At 37.6% G+C, this 19,489-nt stretch overlaps 1 protein-coding gene across 2 annotated transcripts in view; it reads left to right on the forward strand.

Annotated features, from left to right (window-relative positions):
- Positions 1 to 19,489, forward strand: part of rnf220b (ring finger protein 220b) — a 39,148-nt gene that overhangs the window by 17,594 nt on the left and 2,065 nt on the right. Inside the window, exons 3-14 of one of the 2 annotated variants that reach the window (XM_051904501.1) lie at positions 6,963 to 7,089; positions 8,962 to 9,007; positions 9,096 to 9,188; positions 10,250 to 10,292; positions 11,243 to 11,347; positions 12,185 to 12,228; positions 12,641 to 12,752; positions 14,268 to 14,358; positions 14,468 to 14,554; positions 14,648 to 14,700; positions 14,957 to 15,041; positions 18,225 to 18,333. In XM_051904501.1, coding sequence (XP_051760461.1) covers positions 6,963 to 7,089; positions 8,962 to 9,007; positions 9,096 to 9,188; positions 10,250 to 10,292; positions 11,243 to 11,347; positions 12,185 to 12,228; positions 12,641 to 12,752; positions 14,268 to 14,358; positions 14,468 to 14,554; positions 14,648 to 14,700; positions 14,957 to 15,041; positions 18,225 to 18,333 — 995 coding nt within the window. The remainder of the gene's footprint in view (positions 1 to 6,962; positions 7,090 to 8,961; positions 9,008 to 9,095; positions 9,189 to 10,249; positions 10,293 to 11,242; positions 11,348 to 12,184; positions 12,229 to 12,640; positions 12,753 to 14,267; positions 14,359 to 14,467; positions 14,555 to 14,647; positions 14,701 to 14,956; positions 15,042 to 18,224; positions 18,334 to 19,489) is intronic. The other variant, XM_051904502.1, reaches the window with a different exon arrangement.

The raw sequence follows: 19,489 nt of genomic DNA on the forward strand, positions 1-19,489 counted from the left end.
CTTAGCACCGTACCTGTGTGATTGGTGGCCAAACCATAAACAGCAAGATACAAAAATGTAAAAAAAAAAAAAAAAATGTTTGTGTATTGATACATGGGTCTGTGTGTATTTAAGAATGTTTGTTTGTGTATTTGGTTGTGTGTGTGCATTTCTAATTGTTTGTGCGTGTATTTTACAGTGAGGCTTAGTGCAGCTCAGCCCCTCAAGCTCAAGGTTTATGAGGTGTTAGCTGTCACTTCATTGACTCCCGACTGGCCCATTACGCTCCGTGCAGACAGAGCTGTCTCAGGTGGAGAGTTGGGGTTTGGCCCCACACACACACTTACACAAATGAATACACAAATATACATAGTCAGAAGCATTCGGATTGAGTTACGCTTAGATTTTTGATGTTTTTTTTAATACGAGTTATAAAGTTATATATCTCATTTTTATATATAGATTTTTTACAGTATTTATTGATCTATGTTAATGTTAATTTATAAGTATATTATTGTTCATTGTTCATTATTGATCATACATTAATGTTAATTTACGGCACTTGATATGTAAAAAATTTATTATTATAGAAATTAACTTTAACCTACATCCATTAATGCTTTAAAATAGTTTTTAGTTCATGATACCCAATGCATTAAAGGGTTAGGTCACCCAAAAATTTAAATTACCCCATAATTTACTCACCCTCAAGCCATCCTAGGTGTATATGACTTTCTTCTTTCAGCCAAACACAATCAGAGTTATATTAAAAATATCCTGGCTCATTCAAGCTTTATAAAGGAAGTGATTAGAGGAAGTCCAAAAAAGTGCTTCCATAGATCATAAGACGTACTCCACATGACTCCGGGGGGTTAATAAAGGCCTTCTGAAGCTAATCGATGCACTTGTGTAAGAAAAAATATCCTTATTTAAAACTTTATAAAGTAAAATAACGAGCTTCCGGCGCAACAGCCATACGCATTCGACATACGTCCAAACGTAGTACACAATGCCATGACGTTCTACGCTACGACACGACGTACTACGCTATGTCCTATGTTATAACACATAATACGTCATGTCAGTAGGCTTGTTCGAGATGCATCGGTGCTGCGTAGACCGATCGGCGTATGACATTAAAGTACCACGAGAACGATTCAAAAGCATAAGGAGTCGTATGTTCTCCAAGAGCTCTCACGGTACTTTGATGTCATATGGTGATCGTTCTGCGCAGCCTATTGTGTACTACTTCGTTTTTTGGACGTACGTCGAGTGCTTATGGCTGTCATGCCGGAAGCTCGTTATTTTACTTTATAAAGTTTTAAATAAGGATATTTGTCTTAGGCAAATGCATCAATTCCCTTCAGAAGGCCTTTATTAACCCCCTGGAGCCACGTGGAATACGTTTTTTGATCGATGGAAAGACTTTTTTGGACTTTAAAAACGCATCCTCCAATCACTCCCATTATAAAGCATGGAAGAGTTATTTAATATAACTCTGATTGTGTTTGGCTGAAAGAAGAAAGTCATATACACCTAGGATGGCTTGAGGGTGAGTAAGTTATGGGGTAATTTTTGGGTGAACTAACCCTTTAACTAATGTTAATAAATTGAACAATTTTGCAAAGTGGTACTTTGATAATTAAGTTGCACAATTATTGTAGGTAAAATAAAGTATCTAAATCGCTGTGGCAGAAATCATCCATTTACATGTTTAAATTTGGTCAGTTCAATCAGATTTTCTTTAAATTCAAAGTTCTGTCATCACCATCTCAAAACTTTTCCCCCCTGTGAACCACAAATTTACTATTATTCTTTTTTTTATTATCAAAATTTAAAATGTCTTCTTTTCGATGGTGATCTCATGGCTGTCAACTTCAGTCACGATTTAACTTCTTTTATATAATTATTATTTATATAATATATAATTATTTATTAAGTCAGGATTTAAACACAAACAAATTCTAGAAAAAAAAGTCACATGATACTCCTGTACATAAATACACATGCACTTGCATTCCCTTATTTGCACAAAGAAGGTATGTGCATACATATGCACTCAGTCATTCATTTCCACATTTGTATCCATGTGTTTACACACCCACACACACACACACACACACACACAGGTGTAGTACAGATACTTTAGTTACTCTGTCTGTGTGGACCTCAGACAAGACTGTCTCTCCTATCCTCTGGTTTGCAGGTGTGCATCTTCATTTGGCCAGTTTCTCAGACTTGGTTTATTTGAAGTGTCTGCCTTCACAGCCCTGTAACTCCTGCTGATGAGTTCTCGGGGAGACCATAAAAAGGCAGCACACACCCGTCAAATAATGGGAGTTTATCTCAGAAGGGAATGATAGTCTATGACCATCTCACCACAGTTTGAGTCATGACACATGGGATGGATGATGGTTAATGAGTGTCATTAGAATATCAAGCTGACTGCATCATATTGCTGCGGTGTGTATTGCGTAATTGTTCCTCCAAAGGCCTGACCTTACACAACGCCATTCATTTTCCCCTGTGTTATTTTCTTGTTGTCTTTCTCTCGTTGTCTTTTACACACACTCTCTCACATAGTGGTCTCTTGTTCATCACTACTATTGATCTGACTGTCTCTGTTATTTAAGATTCCCTGAATGCTCATTAATTAAGCCTGTTGAGGAGATCTAGAGAATAATTCCCACCCTCAATATCAATTACTATCAAAATAACCTTTTGAAAAGACACACTGTAGCCTAGGTGCCTGCTAATAAAAATCTACAGCACATTTCTTTAGTAGCAGCTGCACAGATATATCATGTCTTTAATTATAAGTAAAAACCCTTTCTTTAAATAAAAATAGTTTGTAACAATGTCCTTCACAAAAATCTACATATTTTGAGATTTAAATCTATCTATGGTTCTCTGTAGTCAGCTCTCCTGAGTATCTTAAAAGGATTTCATGCTTAAATACCTGCTTTTCTTGACAAACCAGACACATTGTATTGATTTTCTGGAGATGAGCATTGAAGTGGTGGTTACAGAGGTTTGTTAAAAGATCGCTCAAAAGGATATTGGTCACACAATCAAGTCTGGTTGTGTTAAATTATTTTAAGATTACATAACATATTGGGCAGAAAATACAGTAATTTGTCTTTTCAACCCCTTCCTTTATCTTAAAGTTGGCATGAAATGGAAATTCATCCAAACTATTTTCTAAATGAATTTAATAATTTTTTTTTTTTTTTTTTTACCTAATAATTTGGAATCAAGCTCCATCTTTTGGTAAATCTGCAGACTTCTCATGATGTATGCCAGTCTTCTCCAATCATTTAGTTAGCTTAAACCCTGCCCCTTTCTTAAAACACTCCGAGCTCACATTCAGACGATCTGCCTCCATCCAATCAATAATCCATAATTTTGAGTGAAATTTGCTAGAACATTTGGGAAGTTCTGAGAATGTTCCCGGTTAGCTGGGATAGAAGAAAAGCTAATGCTTATCTCATGGTGGAAACATAAGTTTCATGATTTTATTTAATTACATGATAAATTTCATGATATTTTATGCTTTAAATGTGTAAATTCAAAGAGATTTCATAAGAGATTCACTTGAGTCTGAGCTCAGGGAATCAGTTGTATTTGTTGTCACTTACCTGTCTTCCTGTAGATCTGAACCTGGTCTTAAATGTTTCTCCAGGGCTGAACTCTTTGGCACAGCACACAGTTAAAGGCAGCAATCAGCTCTCTGGAGTGATGAGTGCCACAGCTTTATCGGCCAGCTGTATAGATCTCTATCCCTCATCTTTATGGGGACATTTATGATGGAGGGATTTCAGAGACACTGATCACTCTCCTCTGTATCTCAGCCTAGAGTTCCATGTTTTTTGTGTGCTTTGTTGTTGTTTATGTTTACTAAAATAATATGTATCGTTAATAATATCCTGGAGAAGACATTTATATCTAAATCAGATATTTCCAAGTTCTGTGTACTCTTTACTAGCTGCTTTCAGTATGTTTGTTATTGCATAGTCATGTTAGTTTTAATTTCTATAGTCTTTTGATATATGTGTACCATTATTTTTGTTTGGCTGGAATTGTTTCGGGGGTATATTTGAATATTCAGTAAATATTCATTAATGAGACACTGATTGGCCAGTAAAAGTATGCGGGCAGGAACAGAACAGAATGAGCTCATTGACTTGACAGTAAGGATGTTAATGGAAGCCATTTTCGCTTTAATCTAATAGGTCGCTTTATAATATCGAACACGCAAGACGTCTCTCTTACAACTGCGGCCGAGCTCTGTAGGATTTATCGTGGTAATATTTCCACTCTGCCTTTCATTTCAGACATTGATCACCCTCAATAACAGCAAACTTGGACTTTTTTCCACGTGTACCTGGTCCAGTGCCAGAGTGATTAAGCTGTTTCTAAGCTGATTAATGAAAGAAGGTCTGAATCAAGAAAATACCTTTGAAAATGAAGGAAATGACTTTCCACAGCAGATGTGTTGCTACATTGCCTATTATGTTGCCTATTAAATAGCCTTTTTCAATGGCCCATTATTTTCCTCAATAAAAACACTCACTGGAGCTTGCATACTCCCCTGCACTTCAGAAAGCATATTGAAGGAACGATGAAATCCCCTGTATAAAATGAAACATTTGATGTCTTAAACACAAACCAGACGGGTTCGGGCTACTTGACGGGGCTTCATGGCAGGTGTGGAGTGGGCCAATTCTGTTTTATAACTGCCACTCTCCTCAGAAAGTCTGCCAGGGAACAAGCCCCCTGCCAGTCGCCTGCCTCTCGCATGCCCTCGGATTACTGAAAGGTCGCGCCCATTATGGAGTTATTGAAAGGCAAAATCATGGCAGAAACCATTAAGGGACCTCCTTTTACTTGACTTCACATTAGGGTTGTCGAAAGTACCGACTTCGGTACCAAGTCGGTACTAAAATTTAAAAAATGTGACGATACCAGCATTTCCCCCTAGCATTTTGAGCGCTGTTGAGCGGATTCTTAAACACCTCTGATTGGCTGTTGTGTTCACGCGCTCAAAAGATATGTCTGGGATTAATTACAATGATCAACGCTTAAAAAACATGTTGTAAATATATGTTTTTACATGTTTTTGAAGCGTTGATCATTGTAGCCAATCACAGTCATCTGTTGAGTGCACAAACACAATGGCCAATCAGTGTTTAAGAATCTGCTCAACAGCACACAAAATGCTGGTATTGTCACATTTCTAAAATTTCAGTACTGACTTGGTACCTAAGTCTGTACTTTTGACAACCCTACTTCACATTCTATTCTATTCTATTAGAATATAATTTAATTTTTCATATTTAAAACATTCTACATGGATTACTGAACGTAAGAAACTGATACTGTATGTGGTCTCAAACCTCGTTGGCTGTCTGAATTTTAAATTATGACATTTTGAAAAAGCCATTGCAACCAATACAGTTCACGTCAATCAATTACAGAGAGAGCCACGTTCATCTGGCCTCCAGTAATATGACTGTTTACCCCTTTGCATGCAGCTCTGTGAAATACAAGCCTCTAGTATTGTCTTTTTCGGGCCTCTGACATATTGTCGTAATGTGACAGAAAGCCAGGATGAAATGTGGCATTTTGGAAAGGTCAGTTCATGGCCGTCTCAGAATTCATCTTCCATCATGACGATGACAGTTGTCATATGGATGTTGGCATGTGCAGTCATCCTATAACTTGGGGAAAAAACGGGACCATCCATATCTTACCGTGGTCAGTAAGATTTTTTTTTTTAAAGAAATGAATACTTTTATTTAGAAAGAATGCATTAAATTGATCAAAAGTGACAGTAAAGACATCTATAATGTTACAAAAGATTTCTTTTTCAAACAAATGCTGTTCTTTCGAACTTTATTTATCAAACCATCCTGGAAAAAAAGTATCATGGTAAAAGTATCCACAAAAATATTAAGCAGCACAGCTGTTTTCAACATCAGCATATTAGAATGATTTCTTAAAGGATCATGTGACACCAAACAGTGGAGTAATTGTTGCTCAAAATTCTGCAGAAATATAATTAGTTATTTCAAGTTGTAATAATATTTCACAATATTACTGTATTTTTGATCAAATAATATAGCCTTGGTGAGAGACTTCTTTCAAAAACCAGCCTCAAACTTTGGAATGGTAGTCTAAATTAAAATAATTAATTTAATTTAAAAAACTTTCAGAATATTATTTCCCAAAAATAACTATTAACTGTGCACTGTTACCAGTCTTCAGCAATATAGGCTTTTATGATGCAACAATAAAATATCAGTAATTAATACAGTAATTTCTTTCATTTTTAGATTTCAGTTTCAAGCTACACCTTGGTGTTTAGGTTTTGTTCTGTGTATATTAATTAAGACAGTGTATCCATGTTAAGGTTTAACATTATCATTTTGGAGTTTCTCTCAAATGCCCCCCATGAGAGACTCTCCAGCAGGAGGAGGGAAAAAAGACATTTCAAATCAAATTCCTTTTATCATCTTGTTATTTGCAGACGTTATCTGTGCAGGTAATGTGGTTATAAATTCAATTTGGGCCTTGGGATTTCATTGTTTACTGATGTTGGTTGCCTTTAGGCAGAGATGCAAGCAGTTAGTACTTGTCTGTGAATTTATTTGAGCTGTACCGTAGATGAAATTTTAAAAGAGACTGTCACACCCGACTGTCACTTTCTCAAGGGCATGGCTCCAAGCAGCACTTGTGTGCAGATCCATGTTTTATTTAAATCTGTTTGCTTTCATTTGGCCACTTGTTAGCCTTTGATGACTTTGCTATGAGACAGTTACTGCTACTCGATGTCATGACTGTATTGATGAGCTTTATTTAGATAACGAATCTGCCTGGACTAGATGATTTTTATCATCGAAAAGAATTCTCGTTATTGCTCATTGTAGGTTTATAATAATAAAGCATGTCTTTGTGCTTCCATCTCTTATCTGTCTCTCAAGGTAAAATAAAGGGCCTGTATGACACTCAGACGCCCATGTGTCCGATCTGTCACGCAGTGCTGCGGCCAGGAGAGCTGCAGGAACACATGGAGCAGGAAATGGAGCATCTAATGCAGCTGCACAATAGGTACACACCTGAAACTCTCTTAAATTTGCTTTTTATTTCCTGATTCACAACCATTATTTCTACTCATTTATTTTGAAGTGGTTCTTGAATGTGTTGTTGCCATAATTTAAAATCCTTACAAAAACAAATTTTTTTTTTTTTTTACTTTTTTTTTTTTTTTCATTCAAACACTATAATAAAGAAATAATATTTTATTTTATTTTATTTATAATAAATACAATTTTATTTACCATTTAATTTTTATAGAGTAATAAAAAAAAATTTTTTGTGGCTTTTGAATGTATTTTGTTGCCATAGTCCAAAATCCTAAATAAAATTAAGCTATTTATTTATTTATACCATATTGAAATAAATTCATCCATCCATTCTCTGTAGGGGCATGGGGGTGGTGGAGCCTATTATAGAAATAAATATTTTTATACTAATATTTATTTTTTTATGCAAACCATATCTAAAAAAAATCAACTCTATTTTATTTTATTTACAAAAAATACAGTTTTGTGTACCTTTTTTTTTAAATAGAGTAAGAAAATAAAATAGAATATCCCAGTGCTCTCTCAGTTTTTGTGATTCTTGAATGTACTTTGTTGCCATAGTCCAAAATCCTAATAAAAATGAAACAATAATGTTATTTATTTATTTATACAAATCATATAGAAACAAATTCTTCCATTCATGGGGTTGGTGGAGACTAATATAGAAATAAATAATTTATAAATAAATAATTTATTATTTATGATTTTTATTTTATTTATAATAAATAAAGTTTTATTTAAACTTTATTTAGGTAGAGTAATTAAATAAACAGAGTATCCCAATTCTGTCTGCTATCACACTTTTCCCCCCCTGCTATTCTCATAGAGAGGGCAAAAATGAAACCTGTCATGTTCCTTTGTAATGAACATGATACAATCCATATAATGACTGAGACAATCAATAATCTATCAACCTCCCTCTGCTTTGCTCATGTCTTCTTTTGTTTTTCCATCCGTCCAGCTCAATCTGAGATCATCAGCCGATCAGTCGAGGGTTGATTTGATTTTTTTTGAACTGCCTCAGTCGCTTTGTGTCGGCCGGGACATGTAGACAGTAAAGTGCCGCTGACAGTCAGCATGCTCTTCTGTCACTCTTACTCAAATCTCATCCAGGCTCATGAAAATGCATCGCCGCCCATAGTAAAGAAATCAAAACTGGAGACAAGAGCCGGAAAGATGGAGGAAGGGCAGAATTAAAGCAGATTGAGACAATGAACGCACACATACGCACACAAACCCTGTAGCCTGTCCCTTCCAAAGGCACATTAAATGCTTCCAGGTCTTGATGGCATATTTATCTACAGCCTCTGGGCATGTGCACCATGCCTCCACCCCTCTCCCTGTCTCCTCCATCATTGCAACATCACAAATTACAAGCTGTTACATTGTTCCTGACATTTCACAGCCAGTCAAGCTCAAGGCAGTCCTCGCGAAAATCATAGCAAGCTAATAATGCGTTTCCTCAACGTTTGCTATCAGCATCAGACGAGGCAGGGCGGCACATTAGCCACTCTGAACACATGAAAGATTTCTCCAATAAAGAAATTATAGCCATAATCTGCTTAGTGACAGAGCTGTGGACAGTAATTGTGTCAAATTGAACTCGGCCCCAGGGTGTGTTAGAGCCTTCCTGCTGTACAGAACCTGAATGGGGACAGCTTTATAAATATATTATTTTTATTTGACTGTGAGGGAAATGTATGCAACCTGATGCCTTGTTTCTGAGCATGTTTGCATATTCTGATTCACACTTTGTGTTTAAAACAAGGCTGAGTTTTGTTGGTAATGGGATTGTGGTGATGAAATATGTGTTAATAACACTCTCTACTGTTTACAGTCAGGGTCCTGCACAAAAGGAGTGTCTCGCTGCTGGGCCGCCCAAGGTACATTCTCTCCAATGTACTTCACAACACTTGTTACATACAATTTATTTATCTCTACGGGCAATAATAACCACTCCACCTCTCTCAGTCTCTGTTTTCTATGCACATAAAGAGAGAGGGTTCCTCTTCCGCCTCCTCTCCACGTCCTGCTGATGAGGCTGTGCACTCCGACAGGTACCAGGTGAGTACAAAATGCATGTTATATACACGTCTACTTCTCTTGAGGAGCATACTGAACTTTAATTAATTACAGGCTGAATCAAACTAATTTAAGAGTGGACTTTACCCATTCCAGGATTACATGTCAATTAAATGTTTGAGACAGCCCTCAGTGTAGTGCTGCCATCTGCTGGACTTTAATTGAATTTAAAATAATGTTTCTGTTCTGAAAAAAAGTGCATTGTAATTTTATTCTGCTTTCTAAGGGCTGCTTAGAAATTTTGAATATTTCACTTTATTGGGAAAATATTATTATGTAAAATGTTTAAAAATGTTTTAGGGTACTCTAAATATACTCTAATAGTGAGAAAAAAACTAACAAAGTAAATATTGTCCACATATTATTTTTATAATTCATTTAGCTTTAGTGGAATGACAATATAAAAGTGAATTATTATTTTTCAAACAATGTTGTCTTTACACTTACTATTTTTACCTTTTTTGCACAATACTGTATAAATTGGTCTTTATATCTTAGGTTTGCAGAGAATCATCATATCTTAGCATCAAAAAGTTTCAAAACATATTAAAGTCTACATGAATTGCTGTTCATAACCCATTTACTTCTGTACCATGAAATATTTGAGAACTGGACATTCACGCTGCATTCACACGGGGCGTCGGCGTTAACGCTTCTCGTTTACTTTGAATGGGTGACGTCATGCGTTGCTGAACTGAATCGTGGGTTCCGTCGCGTCGATTCACTCGAGTTGCTCGCAGCAGAAGTTGAAGATTTCTCAACTTTTCAAGCGCCAACGCAGGCGTCAGCCAATCAGATTGCCTTATGCAGACACTCTAGAGCAGTCACTAGCCAATTGCACCAGAAAGTAATGCGATTGGCTGTTATCACTATTATGGTCGCGTCAACACAAGCTTCAGACACGCCCTCCGTCAGGCGTTGACGCTGACGCCCCGTGTGAATGCAGCGTCAGTGAAATTTTTTTTTTTAAACCCTTTATTGTAATGATATTGAAATTAAGGATATTGAAGTGTCCTCTTTTCTTCCTCTCTTTTTCATTTCAGACATTTTTGCGAGTACGAGCAAACAGGCAAACAAGACTCAATGGTATGTTGTCAATGACTTTCAGTATCTCACAATATTCTCTCTTTTTTATTTTGCATTTCAGTCATTGCCTTTGCAGGGTTATAAACATGCATTAAGACCTTGGATCTGACTAAATTCATATTTCTCTATATTAAAAAATCAGTTTTATCCCATAAATAGATGTTCATCTATCTTTGAAACTGATTTTCATGATCACAAATTGTCCTCAGACAGCACTGGTACACTTTCAGTCTTAAGGCCCTGACACACCAAGCCAGCGGTCAGCCATTGACCAACGCCGGGCCTTTGTTTAGCGTCGACCGGCCTAGTTTTTGCGGTGTGTTCCGCACCATCTGCAATAGTTAGAGCCCGTTGGGGCCATTTTGGCTGATTGAGTATGTTGAATCAGCATCCGTCAGTGAGAGCGATCACTCTGATTGGCTGTTCAGCTTAGTGAATGAGTCTAAAAATCAAAAGAGAATAAAAGCAAAATGGATTAAATCAAGCAAAGAAGTCAAGGCTTATGTCATCTTACCTGAGCATTTCAATGCGTGAATATTTTCATTACAACATGAGCCACCTGGAATGAAGAATGTGATCAGCATGATTGATATTCAAAATGTTAAGCAATCTCTGCTTTGTTTACATTTTGTATATCTGCAGTCCTAGTTTCGGTTTCCCTTTTTGAATGACGAATCTGTTCTATTGATACTGATATAGACAGTTATTTAGAACGCATATGCTAGTTGGCTGTAGTCTTTGTGGTGTGTTCAAGCGCAGCTTTTTGGCCGAGACGCAGCCGAAGCGAGACGACAACACAGTCAGCTTTCATCGCCACTAGTTCTTTTACGTCGGCTTAGTGTGTCATGGCCTTTAGTTCAAACAGTTAAAGCACCACCCTGACCTTTGACCTAGCACCCTCACAAGCAGAGCAGATTATTGACCTTTTTAATCTTTTGATATGTTAACAGTTAAGGAGCTCTGCTGGTGCAGGTGCTACGCCAAACAGAAAGTGAAAACTATTCATCTTTGGTCTGACTATGGATTCCCACATGTATCTTCTTGTCCACTGTCTGGTAAGATATTCTCCATACATGCCACACAACTGCAGTATTTAAAGAGGCTTTATCTGGATACTAAACAGCACTGATTTAAAATAATCTTTCAAGGAGCAAATGATTGTAGAATCATGAGATGGTGAAAATTATATACTATTTAATGCAATATTACGCCCTTGGCACGGTAATACTCAGAGTATTAAGTCTTTGTACTGTGAAATATTGGTACTCTATCATGTTGAATTTTTGATCATTTATCAGGACTGTTAATTTTTATGTTATTTCATTAACATCCAAAAAAGGTGCACTGGACGATTGGTCAAAGCTAATTGATCAGATTCTCTCTAATTAATGATCCTCTCTCCGTTATGGTCAACTTCACTGTGATTGTAAGAGGCTCAGCTCTGTTTCTACTGTGCTTTTTGACTATATTATGAGCAGAGGCTCCTAAAGATTAATGTCCCTTAACATCATTAGCAGCTCAGCAAAACAGAGATTTTAATGGAGTGGTGGATACCGTTCCACTATCCTGAATTTTACTTCCTCTATGTGTGTGTGTGTGTGTGTGTTCGAGAGAAGGAGATGCAGAGAAATCTTTTATTTGTCTTTATTTTATAATCAGATAAACAGATCAGTCCAATTCCCTTGCCATTTATTTATCTCTTGTAGGCCACAGAGGCCTTTCTGTCTTATCAGTTTATGTCAGCTTGAGATCGTATATATTTCCATCATAAAACTGCCAGTGGGGAAAAAACAAATCAAAACAATTGATTTATGCTTCATTTTTTCAGATAAGGTAATATGAAAAGTACCATGCATCAATAAAAATCCGCTTTTTTGTTGTTTTTTTTACAGCACGCATTGGGAAACTGAAAAGACGGAAAGCAGAGGAAGATCAGGTATGATGGAAATGCAGCTCATTTGTCATTGTGCATGTGTTTGTAGGTCTCATTCAAAACAATTAACCTTCCTTCCCCTGTAGTCTGTAGTTCCTCTAGATCTGCTTTCACTGACAGATCACAGGCTGTTTGCGATGTCTGTATTTGACTGACAGGCGGCAGAAGACATGCCGTCAGCTGTCCTGTTCTGCTAAGTCAGCCGTATGATGTATAAGACAGGTAGATGTGGCCAGAAGGATCAGACAAACTATAAACCTGCATGTGAAATGTCTGTTTCCTTTTATTTTCTGATTCTTTCAGCTGTGACCTAAAGCCAAGAGGGCATTCATGGCAGGTAGCAGATGAAAGCGGTGTCTCGAGGCTGGTGGAGACATTTTCACTAGAGATACTGATATGTGTGTGTTTTCTACAGAGAGATGGTGTTTGTGTTGTTGAAGATGGCTCCATGCTGTCAGCCGGGAGGGAGTTTGAATGGGCCGAACAGAGAAGAATACAGATGGTTTCTGTTCTCAGAGGCTTCAGAGGTACAAAACACACACAAACGCTGAACAGCAATTGAACTACACACTAAATACTCAAATGTCTCAAAAAAGTAGTCAGATTTTAGTTAGGTATCAGATAAGAAAAAATTAAGTTCACATTTATTTGTATAGCGCTTTTCACAATACATATCGTTTCAAAGCAGCTTTACAGAAAATGCATGTCAACATTACAATTTAGAGCAATCTGTTATCAGAGTTGACAGTCCAAATTATGTGATTTCAGAAATGTACATATACAAATCACACAGTTAGCTAACAATGTATTAATTTAAGCAATGTATTAATTTAGGTAGTAACAATGAGCTTATGGAAGTAATGAATACATGTTAACAATGACTAGGATATATAGCAAAATAAACAATAATAAAAACTGATAAAATAAGAGAAGAGACTTGCTGTGTTTTAAAACTGCCTACAAAAAAGAAGTCAGCCCAATGGGGAAAAAAATATGCAATACTAAAATGTATCATTAAAAAATCAGTGCAAATAAAAACAGATTATTTTATCCAATCTCTAAGCGTACTATATTTTTATGCTTTGAATTTAGCAGTAAGCTTAGTGATATGCTAAAATAGAGTAATAGTCAAGTCTAAAGGCTGCAAAGACTGTAAATACGGAGAGAACACCGTGACGGAAAATCAGAAAAATCTCAGTGTTTGTAGTCAACATTTCAAACTGGATGACCACGAACACAGTCTTTTAGGCTAAACAGAGGGAAAAACTGAAAGAAACTGCCATTCTGTCAGTTTAAGGAGTAGACATAATACGATACAATTTTTTTGTGATAAACCTACACTTACAATAACTGTTCTGTTAATAACCCTCTGTTGATCCGACTACTCTGTGGGCGGGGATACAAAAATGTCGATGTATTATCTGTAGTTTACACAAAATCTCTTGAGCTGTCAAAAGTCCTTTTGCTGACAAATAAACATGAATTTCTCAGTCTAGGTAACACAGAGAATGAGTAAACATTGTTCGAATTTACACTTTAAGTGTAAAAATCGGCAAAGTTACACTTTAAGTGCTGTTCAGTCTTGAAATTAAATGCAAAAGTCAAGTCGATCTGTAGAGTTATTGCCTATGCACAGCGTACCAAATCTGTCACTTATGAGGTTCAGTGACCGCAAATGTAAGCAGCAAAGCAACTCACTTGGTTTTGCAACAGAGCTTGTGTGTGTGTGATTAGTTCACAACAGACACGTGAGGTAATGGGAGTGGTGTTAACCTCTTGAGAAGGAGATTACTGTAAAAGACCTTAGCCAGGGGTCAAAAACAGAGACAAAGTCGATCACAAAGAAATCAGAGGTCATACAGTCCTTTTTAAACACTTTTTTATTTTATTAGCACTTTGCAGTTCATTTGTATCGTAACCTATTTTTAAAGTACACACTCTCTATTCCTTTGGCATGTGAAATGCGCTCTTGTTTTGTAATATCACTCTTAAGGCTTATTGTTTTCCATCATTTAATGAATGCTTATTTTAAATGTTTTAAGGTTTGGTGGGCAGTACATTGAAAGAGCACCAGGACAGTGATGTGGATCTGGACGTGGATGGTGATGATACTTTGGAGTATGGAAAAGCCCAGTATCCTCAATGCTGTCAGAGTGGCACAGCAAGGAAGTGCATTGATCTTTTGTTTTTTCGTGAAAGCTTTTTTGATAATAAGAAATGTTTCCTTAGCAAATGATCTCAGATACACAGAGGCAGATGTAATTCCCTGTTCAGGAAATGAACCCAGAGACGCAGAGGAGAGGCAGGCATTAAGAGGAGCGGTTTTAAAGTATGTACAGACACAAACAGCACACATTTTATTAGTGCTTTCAACTACTTTATCAATAAAGTAATAAAGTTTCTTGTTTTTTTGCTTTGAAAGTGGAGAGACAGCCTGCAGGTTATCTCCAGAACAAGCCAAGTCTGCAAACTCAGGTGAGCTAAGAGATGTAGTTGATGTAGTTGATGTTTTCACTCTAATTTAGATCTTTATTGCTTTTGTGCCAGGTGTAAATGTAGTTTGCTTCTTTTTGGTTCTACTATATATATATATATATATATATATATATATATATATATTTATATTTGTGTGTGTGTACGGAATACACACACACAAACACACACACACTATAAGACGCTACATATATTGCATAAATTAAATGAATAATGGTGTTCATTGTCTTGTCTGCAGAAGCTCCAACTACAAGTAATGGAGAGTTTGACAACAATACAAGCACAACATCTCCAAGAACCTGTAAAAACAGCGAGTTAGAGATGTAAGTGTACCTTAAAATCGGCATGAAATGAAAATTCACTCTATTATTTAAATGGATGTTATACATCTCGTTGTGAACTATTCATCCATGCATTTTTCATTTTTGTATTTTTTTTTTATTTTTTTTTTACCATGTAATGTAAACATAACTGGACCTTCTGGTGAAAATGAACTTTTCTCGAATGACGTATGCCGGACTTCTCCAGTTACTTTGTCTGCTTGAATCCCTCCTGCAAGCTCATGTTAATCTGCCTTCACTTTTGAATTTGACTTCCATTTCATCGCTTTAATGTACACTTTTAGGTGCATTATTTGGGTATACATCAGTGGAAATAGTTTGAAACCAATCCTAATTGATTGAATTGGTATACAAATGCTGTTGGAGCTGTGGCATAGTGGTTTGTAAACATATTTCAGACACACTGAGCTGTAATGCTCATATGGGAGATATACATATGGGAGATGTACATTTAAGTTCCTTCACCCACTCTCCTCCACCTTTTTCCGCCTCCCTCCCAGACTCTCCAACATCCATGTCATTTTCTTGGAAGAGATCTCTGCTGGATCATGATACAGCACTTCTTAAATCCTGTTGGGATAAGAGATTTTAACTCCCTCTGTGTGCGCTGGGACAGATTTTTATACATTACTAATCGTGCAACTGAGGTCAGGTTTGCTCATGGAAGGGACACATGAGGAATTATACATGGCTGACCCATTCAATAAGAGTCACACAAATCAGTTCTTTCTCAGCGGAGTTACATTTTGGCAGGTTCACTGAAGCGTGTTTGACTTATGTTACGGAGTAAATCATTAATCAGCTTGAATGATCCATTTATCAGTCGAGGAGTGTCAGATTGCACGGAAACTATGAAATACTTTTTTAAATGATCATAAATGTATTATATGGCAGTGATTTTTTTTACATATTTGTATGTACACCCTCAGGTTAGAGATGTTGCATCATCACTATTAAAATAACAAGGCCTCTCTCTCTCTCTCTCTCTCTCTCACACACACCAAAAATTTTTATATATATATATATATATATATATATACACACACACACACACACACACACACCGATCAGGCATAACAAATTATGACCACTGACAGGTTAAGTTATCTGATTATCTCTTCATCACGGCACCTGTTAGTGGGTGGGATATATTAGGCAGCAAGTGAACATTTTGTCCTCAAAGTTGATGTGTTAGAAGCAGGAAAAATGGGCAAGCGTAAGGATTTGAGTGAGTTTGACAAGGGCCAAAATGCAGCTTTTGTGGTGTGTTCCCGGTCTGCAGTGGCCAGTATCTATCAAAAGAGGTCCAAGGAAGGAACAGTGAACTGACAACAGGGTCATGGGCGGCCAAGGCTCATTGATGCACGTGGGGAGCGAAGGCTGGCCCATGTGGTCCGATCCAACAAACGAGCTACTGTAGCTCAAATTGCTCAAGAAGTTAATGCTGGTTTTGATAGAAAGGTGTCAGAATACACAGTGCATCGCAGTTTGTTACGTATGGGGCGGCATAACCGCAGACCAGTCAGGGTGACCATACTGACCCCTGTCCACCGCTGAAAGTGCCAACAGTGGCACGTGAGCATCAGAACTGGACCACGGAGCAATGGAAGAAAGTGGCCTGGTCTAATGAATCACATTTTGAATCCCTGGCCGAGTGCGTGTGCGTCACTTACCTGAGGAACACATGGCACCAGGATGCACTATGGGAAGAAGGCAAGCCGGCGGAGGCAGTGTGATGCTTTGGGTAATGTTCTGCTGGGAAACCTTGGGTACTGCCATCCATGTGGATGTTACTTTGACACATGTACCACCTACCTGAGCATTGTTGCAGACCATGTATACCCTTTCATGGAAACGGTATCCCCTGGTGGCTGTGGCCTCTTTCAGCCGGATAATGCACCCTGCCACAAAGCAAAAATGGTTCAGGAATGGTTTGAGGAGCACAACAATGAGTTTGAGGTGTTGACTTGGCCTCCAAATTCCCCACATCTCAATCCAATCGCGCATCTGTGGGATGTGCTGAACAAACAAGTCCGATCCATGGAGGCTCCACCTCGCAACTTACAGGACTTAAAGGATCTGCTGCTAACATCTTGGTGCCAAATACCACAGCACACCTTCAGGGGTCTAGTGGAGTCCATTCCTCGATGGGTCAGGGCTGTTTTGGCAGCAAAAGGGGAACCAACACAATATTTGGAAGGTGGTCATAATGCTATGCCTGATTGGTGTATATATATATATATATAAAAGGCATAAGCTTCTGTAAGATTTCTGGTCTGCAGCATATTTTTGTGCCTGATCCGTCACCACTTTCCAATAGGTATTTAGCCTGAGGACGAGGGCAGTTATTTCATATTTCCACCAGACAGCTACAAGAGAAAAACCAGCATTCATTATGCTTATATTTGGCGGCTATTACATGAGGCATTTTTGATGGATCACTTAAACCCCCTGCTGTCATAGTTCAATTCCTGAGAGCTGATTAAATGGGGATGCGTTGGCCAGGATGTTCCTACCGGGGATTAGGGGGCTCTGAGCGAGTGTTATTTAATTGTGGGGAAGTGGAAACACTTGAGTGAGGAAGGGTTAGTGAGGCGGGAAGGAGGACCGTTCCTGACAAATGACAGTGCGCCGCGGGGCGCTTGCAGCCCGTCCCTGTGTGGACACGCTAATAAAGCAATTACACTGAGACAATGTTTGCACAATGCGTTGACATGTCAGTCCCTCACCTGCTGTGGGAAGTGCTGCATCTTGAACGGGGCGTCTTATGCTGTTCTTGCCCACACTAAAAGTTTTATTTTTGGAATTATATTATACTTTTATTAGGTCTACAAGTTACTACAAATTTCTGTTGTTTTTGTTTTTACTTTAGCCATTCTTTTGTGGCTAACCAATCAAATTTGGCAACCATTACGCAAACATACACATATGCAGTCTGCACACTTCATATTTTACTGTGGCAATACAATCTAGGGACGTGCACACTCATGTATTACAATGTTGAATTTGCTTCTGAATGCACCTCATTTAATGATGCAATCTGTCTTCTGATTACCGTTCATGTGTAATTTAGAATTCATAACATGTGGCCTTCAGCGACAAAGCCCTCAGCATGCTGTGACTCTGTAATCAATCTCTGATGGATTTGTTCTTTGTTTCGTTTAGCTTATCGGATGACCCCTCCCTCAGTACGCTGGAGGCCCTGAAAACACGGATCAGAGATCTAGAGAAGCAGTTCACACGAGGGGACAGATTCAAGTGTCTCATCTGCATGGTAAGATTGACCTGCTATTTACATATTTATTCAAAAAGGACTAAAAGCATAGTAATAACTAATTGCAGATAAATGTTCATAATTTAATTATATGTGTACTTTATATGAATTATTTACACACTACCGTTCATAAGTTGGGGGTTGGTACATTTTTTTTATGTTTTTGAAAGAAGTCTCTTATACTCACCAAGGCTGCATTTATTTGACCAAAAATTCACTAAAAAAAAACAGTAATATTGTGAAATATTAGTACAATACAAATAATTGTTTTCTATTTTAATATATTTTAAAATTTAATTTATTTCTGTGACAGCAATGCTGATTTTTTAAGCAGCCTTTAGTGTCACATGATCCTTCAGAAATATGTGCTGCTTAATGTTTTTGTGGAAACTGTGATAGATTTTTTCCACATTCCTTGTAAAAGTCTCTACTGTCACTTGGTCAACTGAACCCACCCTTGCTGAACAAAAGTATTAATTTCTTTTAAAGTATTTACTCTTACTGACCATATAAGTTTTACATATAAGTGACGTTCCTAAACGTAATTCCGGGAGGAGTGAACCCATCTAATCTTTCAATTAAAGGGTTAGTTCACCCAAAAGTGAAATTTCTGTCATTTATTACTCACCCTCATGTCGTTCCAAACCCGTAAGACCTTCGTTCATCTTCGAAACACATATTTTTGATGAAATCCGAGAGCTTTCTGACCCCTCCATAGACAGCAATTTAATTACCACTTTCAAGATCCAGAAAGGTACTAAAGACAAAGTTAAAATAGTCGACGTGACTACAGTGATTCAACCTTAATTTTATGAAGCGACGAGAATACTTTTTGTGTGCAAAAACAAAACAAAAATAATGACTTCATTCAACATTCGCTGTTAACATTGTAGACACAGTGCAGCACTTCCAGGTTCTATGTCAGAATACCGACTCATTATTGGCCAGCTCCTGCGTCAGCATCACACACATGCTTCGTGCTGCTCACGTGTACGGCGTCGACCAATACTGAGTCGGCGTTCTGACATAGAATCCGGAAGTGCTGCACTGTCTCTACTGTCTATTAAGGGGTCAGAGAGCTCTCGGATTTCATCAGCAATATCTTAATTTGTGTTCTGAAGATATATGAAGGTCTTAGGGGTTTGGAACGACATGA

The sequence above is a fragment of the Ctenopharyngodon idella genome, chromosome 8, assembly GCF_019924925.1.
Source record: "Ctenopharyngodon idella isolate HZGC_01 chromosome 8, HZGC01, whole genome shotgun sequence".
NCBI lineage: Eukaryota > Metazoa > Chordata > Actinopteri > Cypriniformes > Xenocyprididae > Ctenopharyngodon > Ctenopharyngodon idella.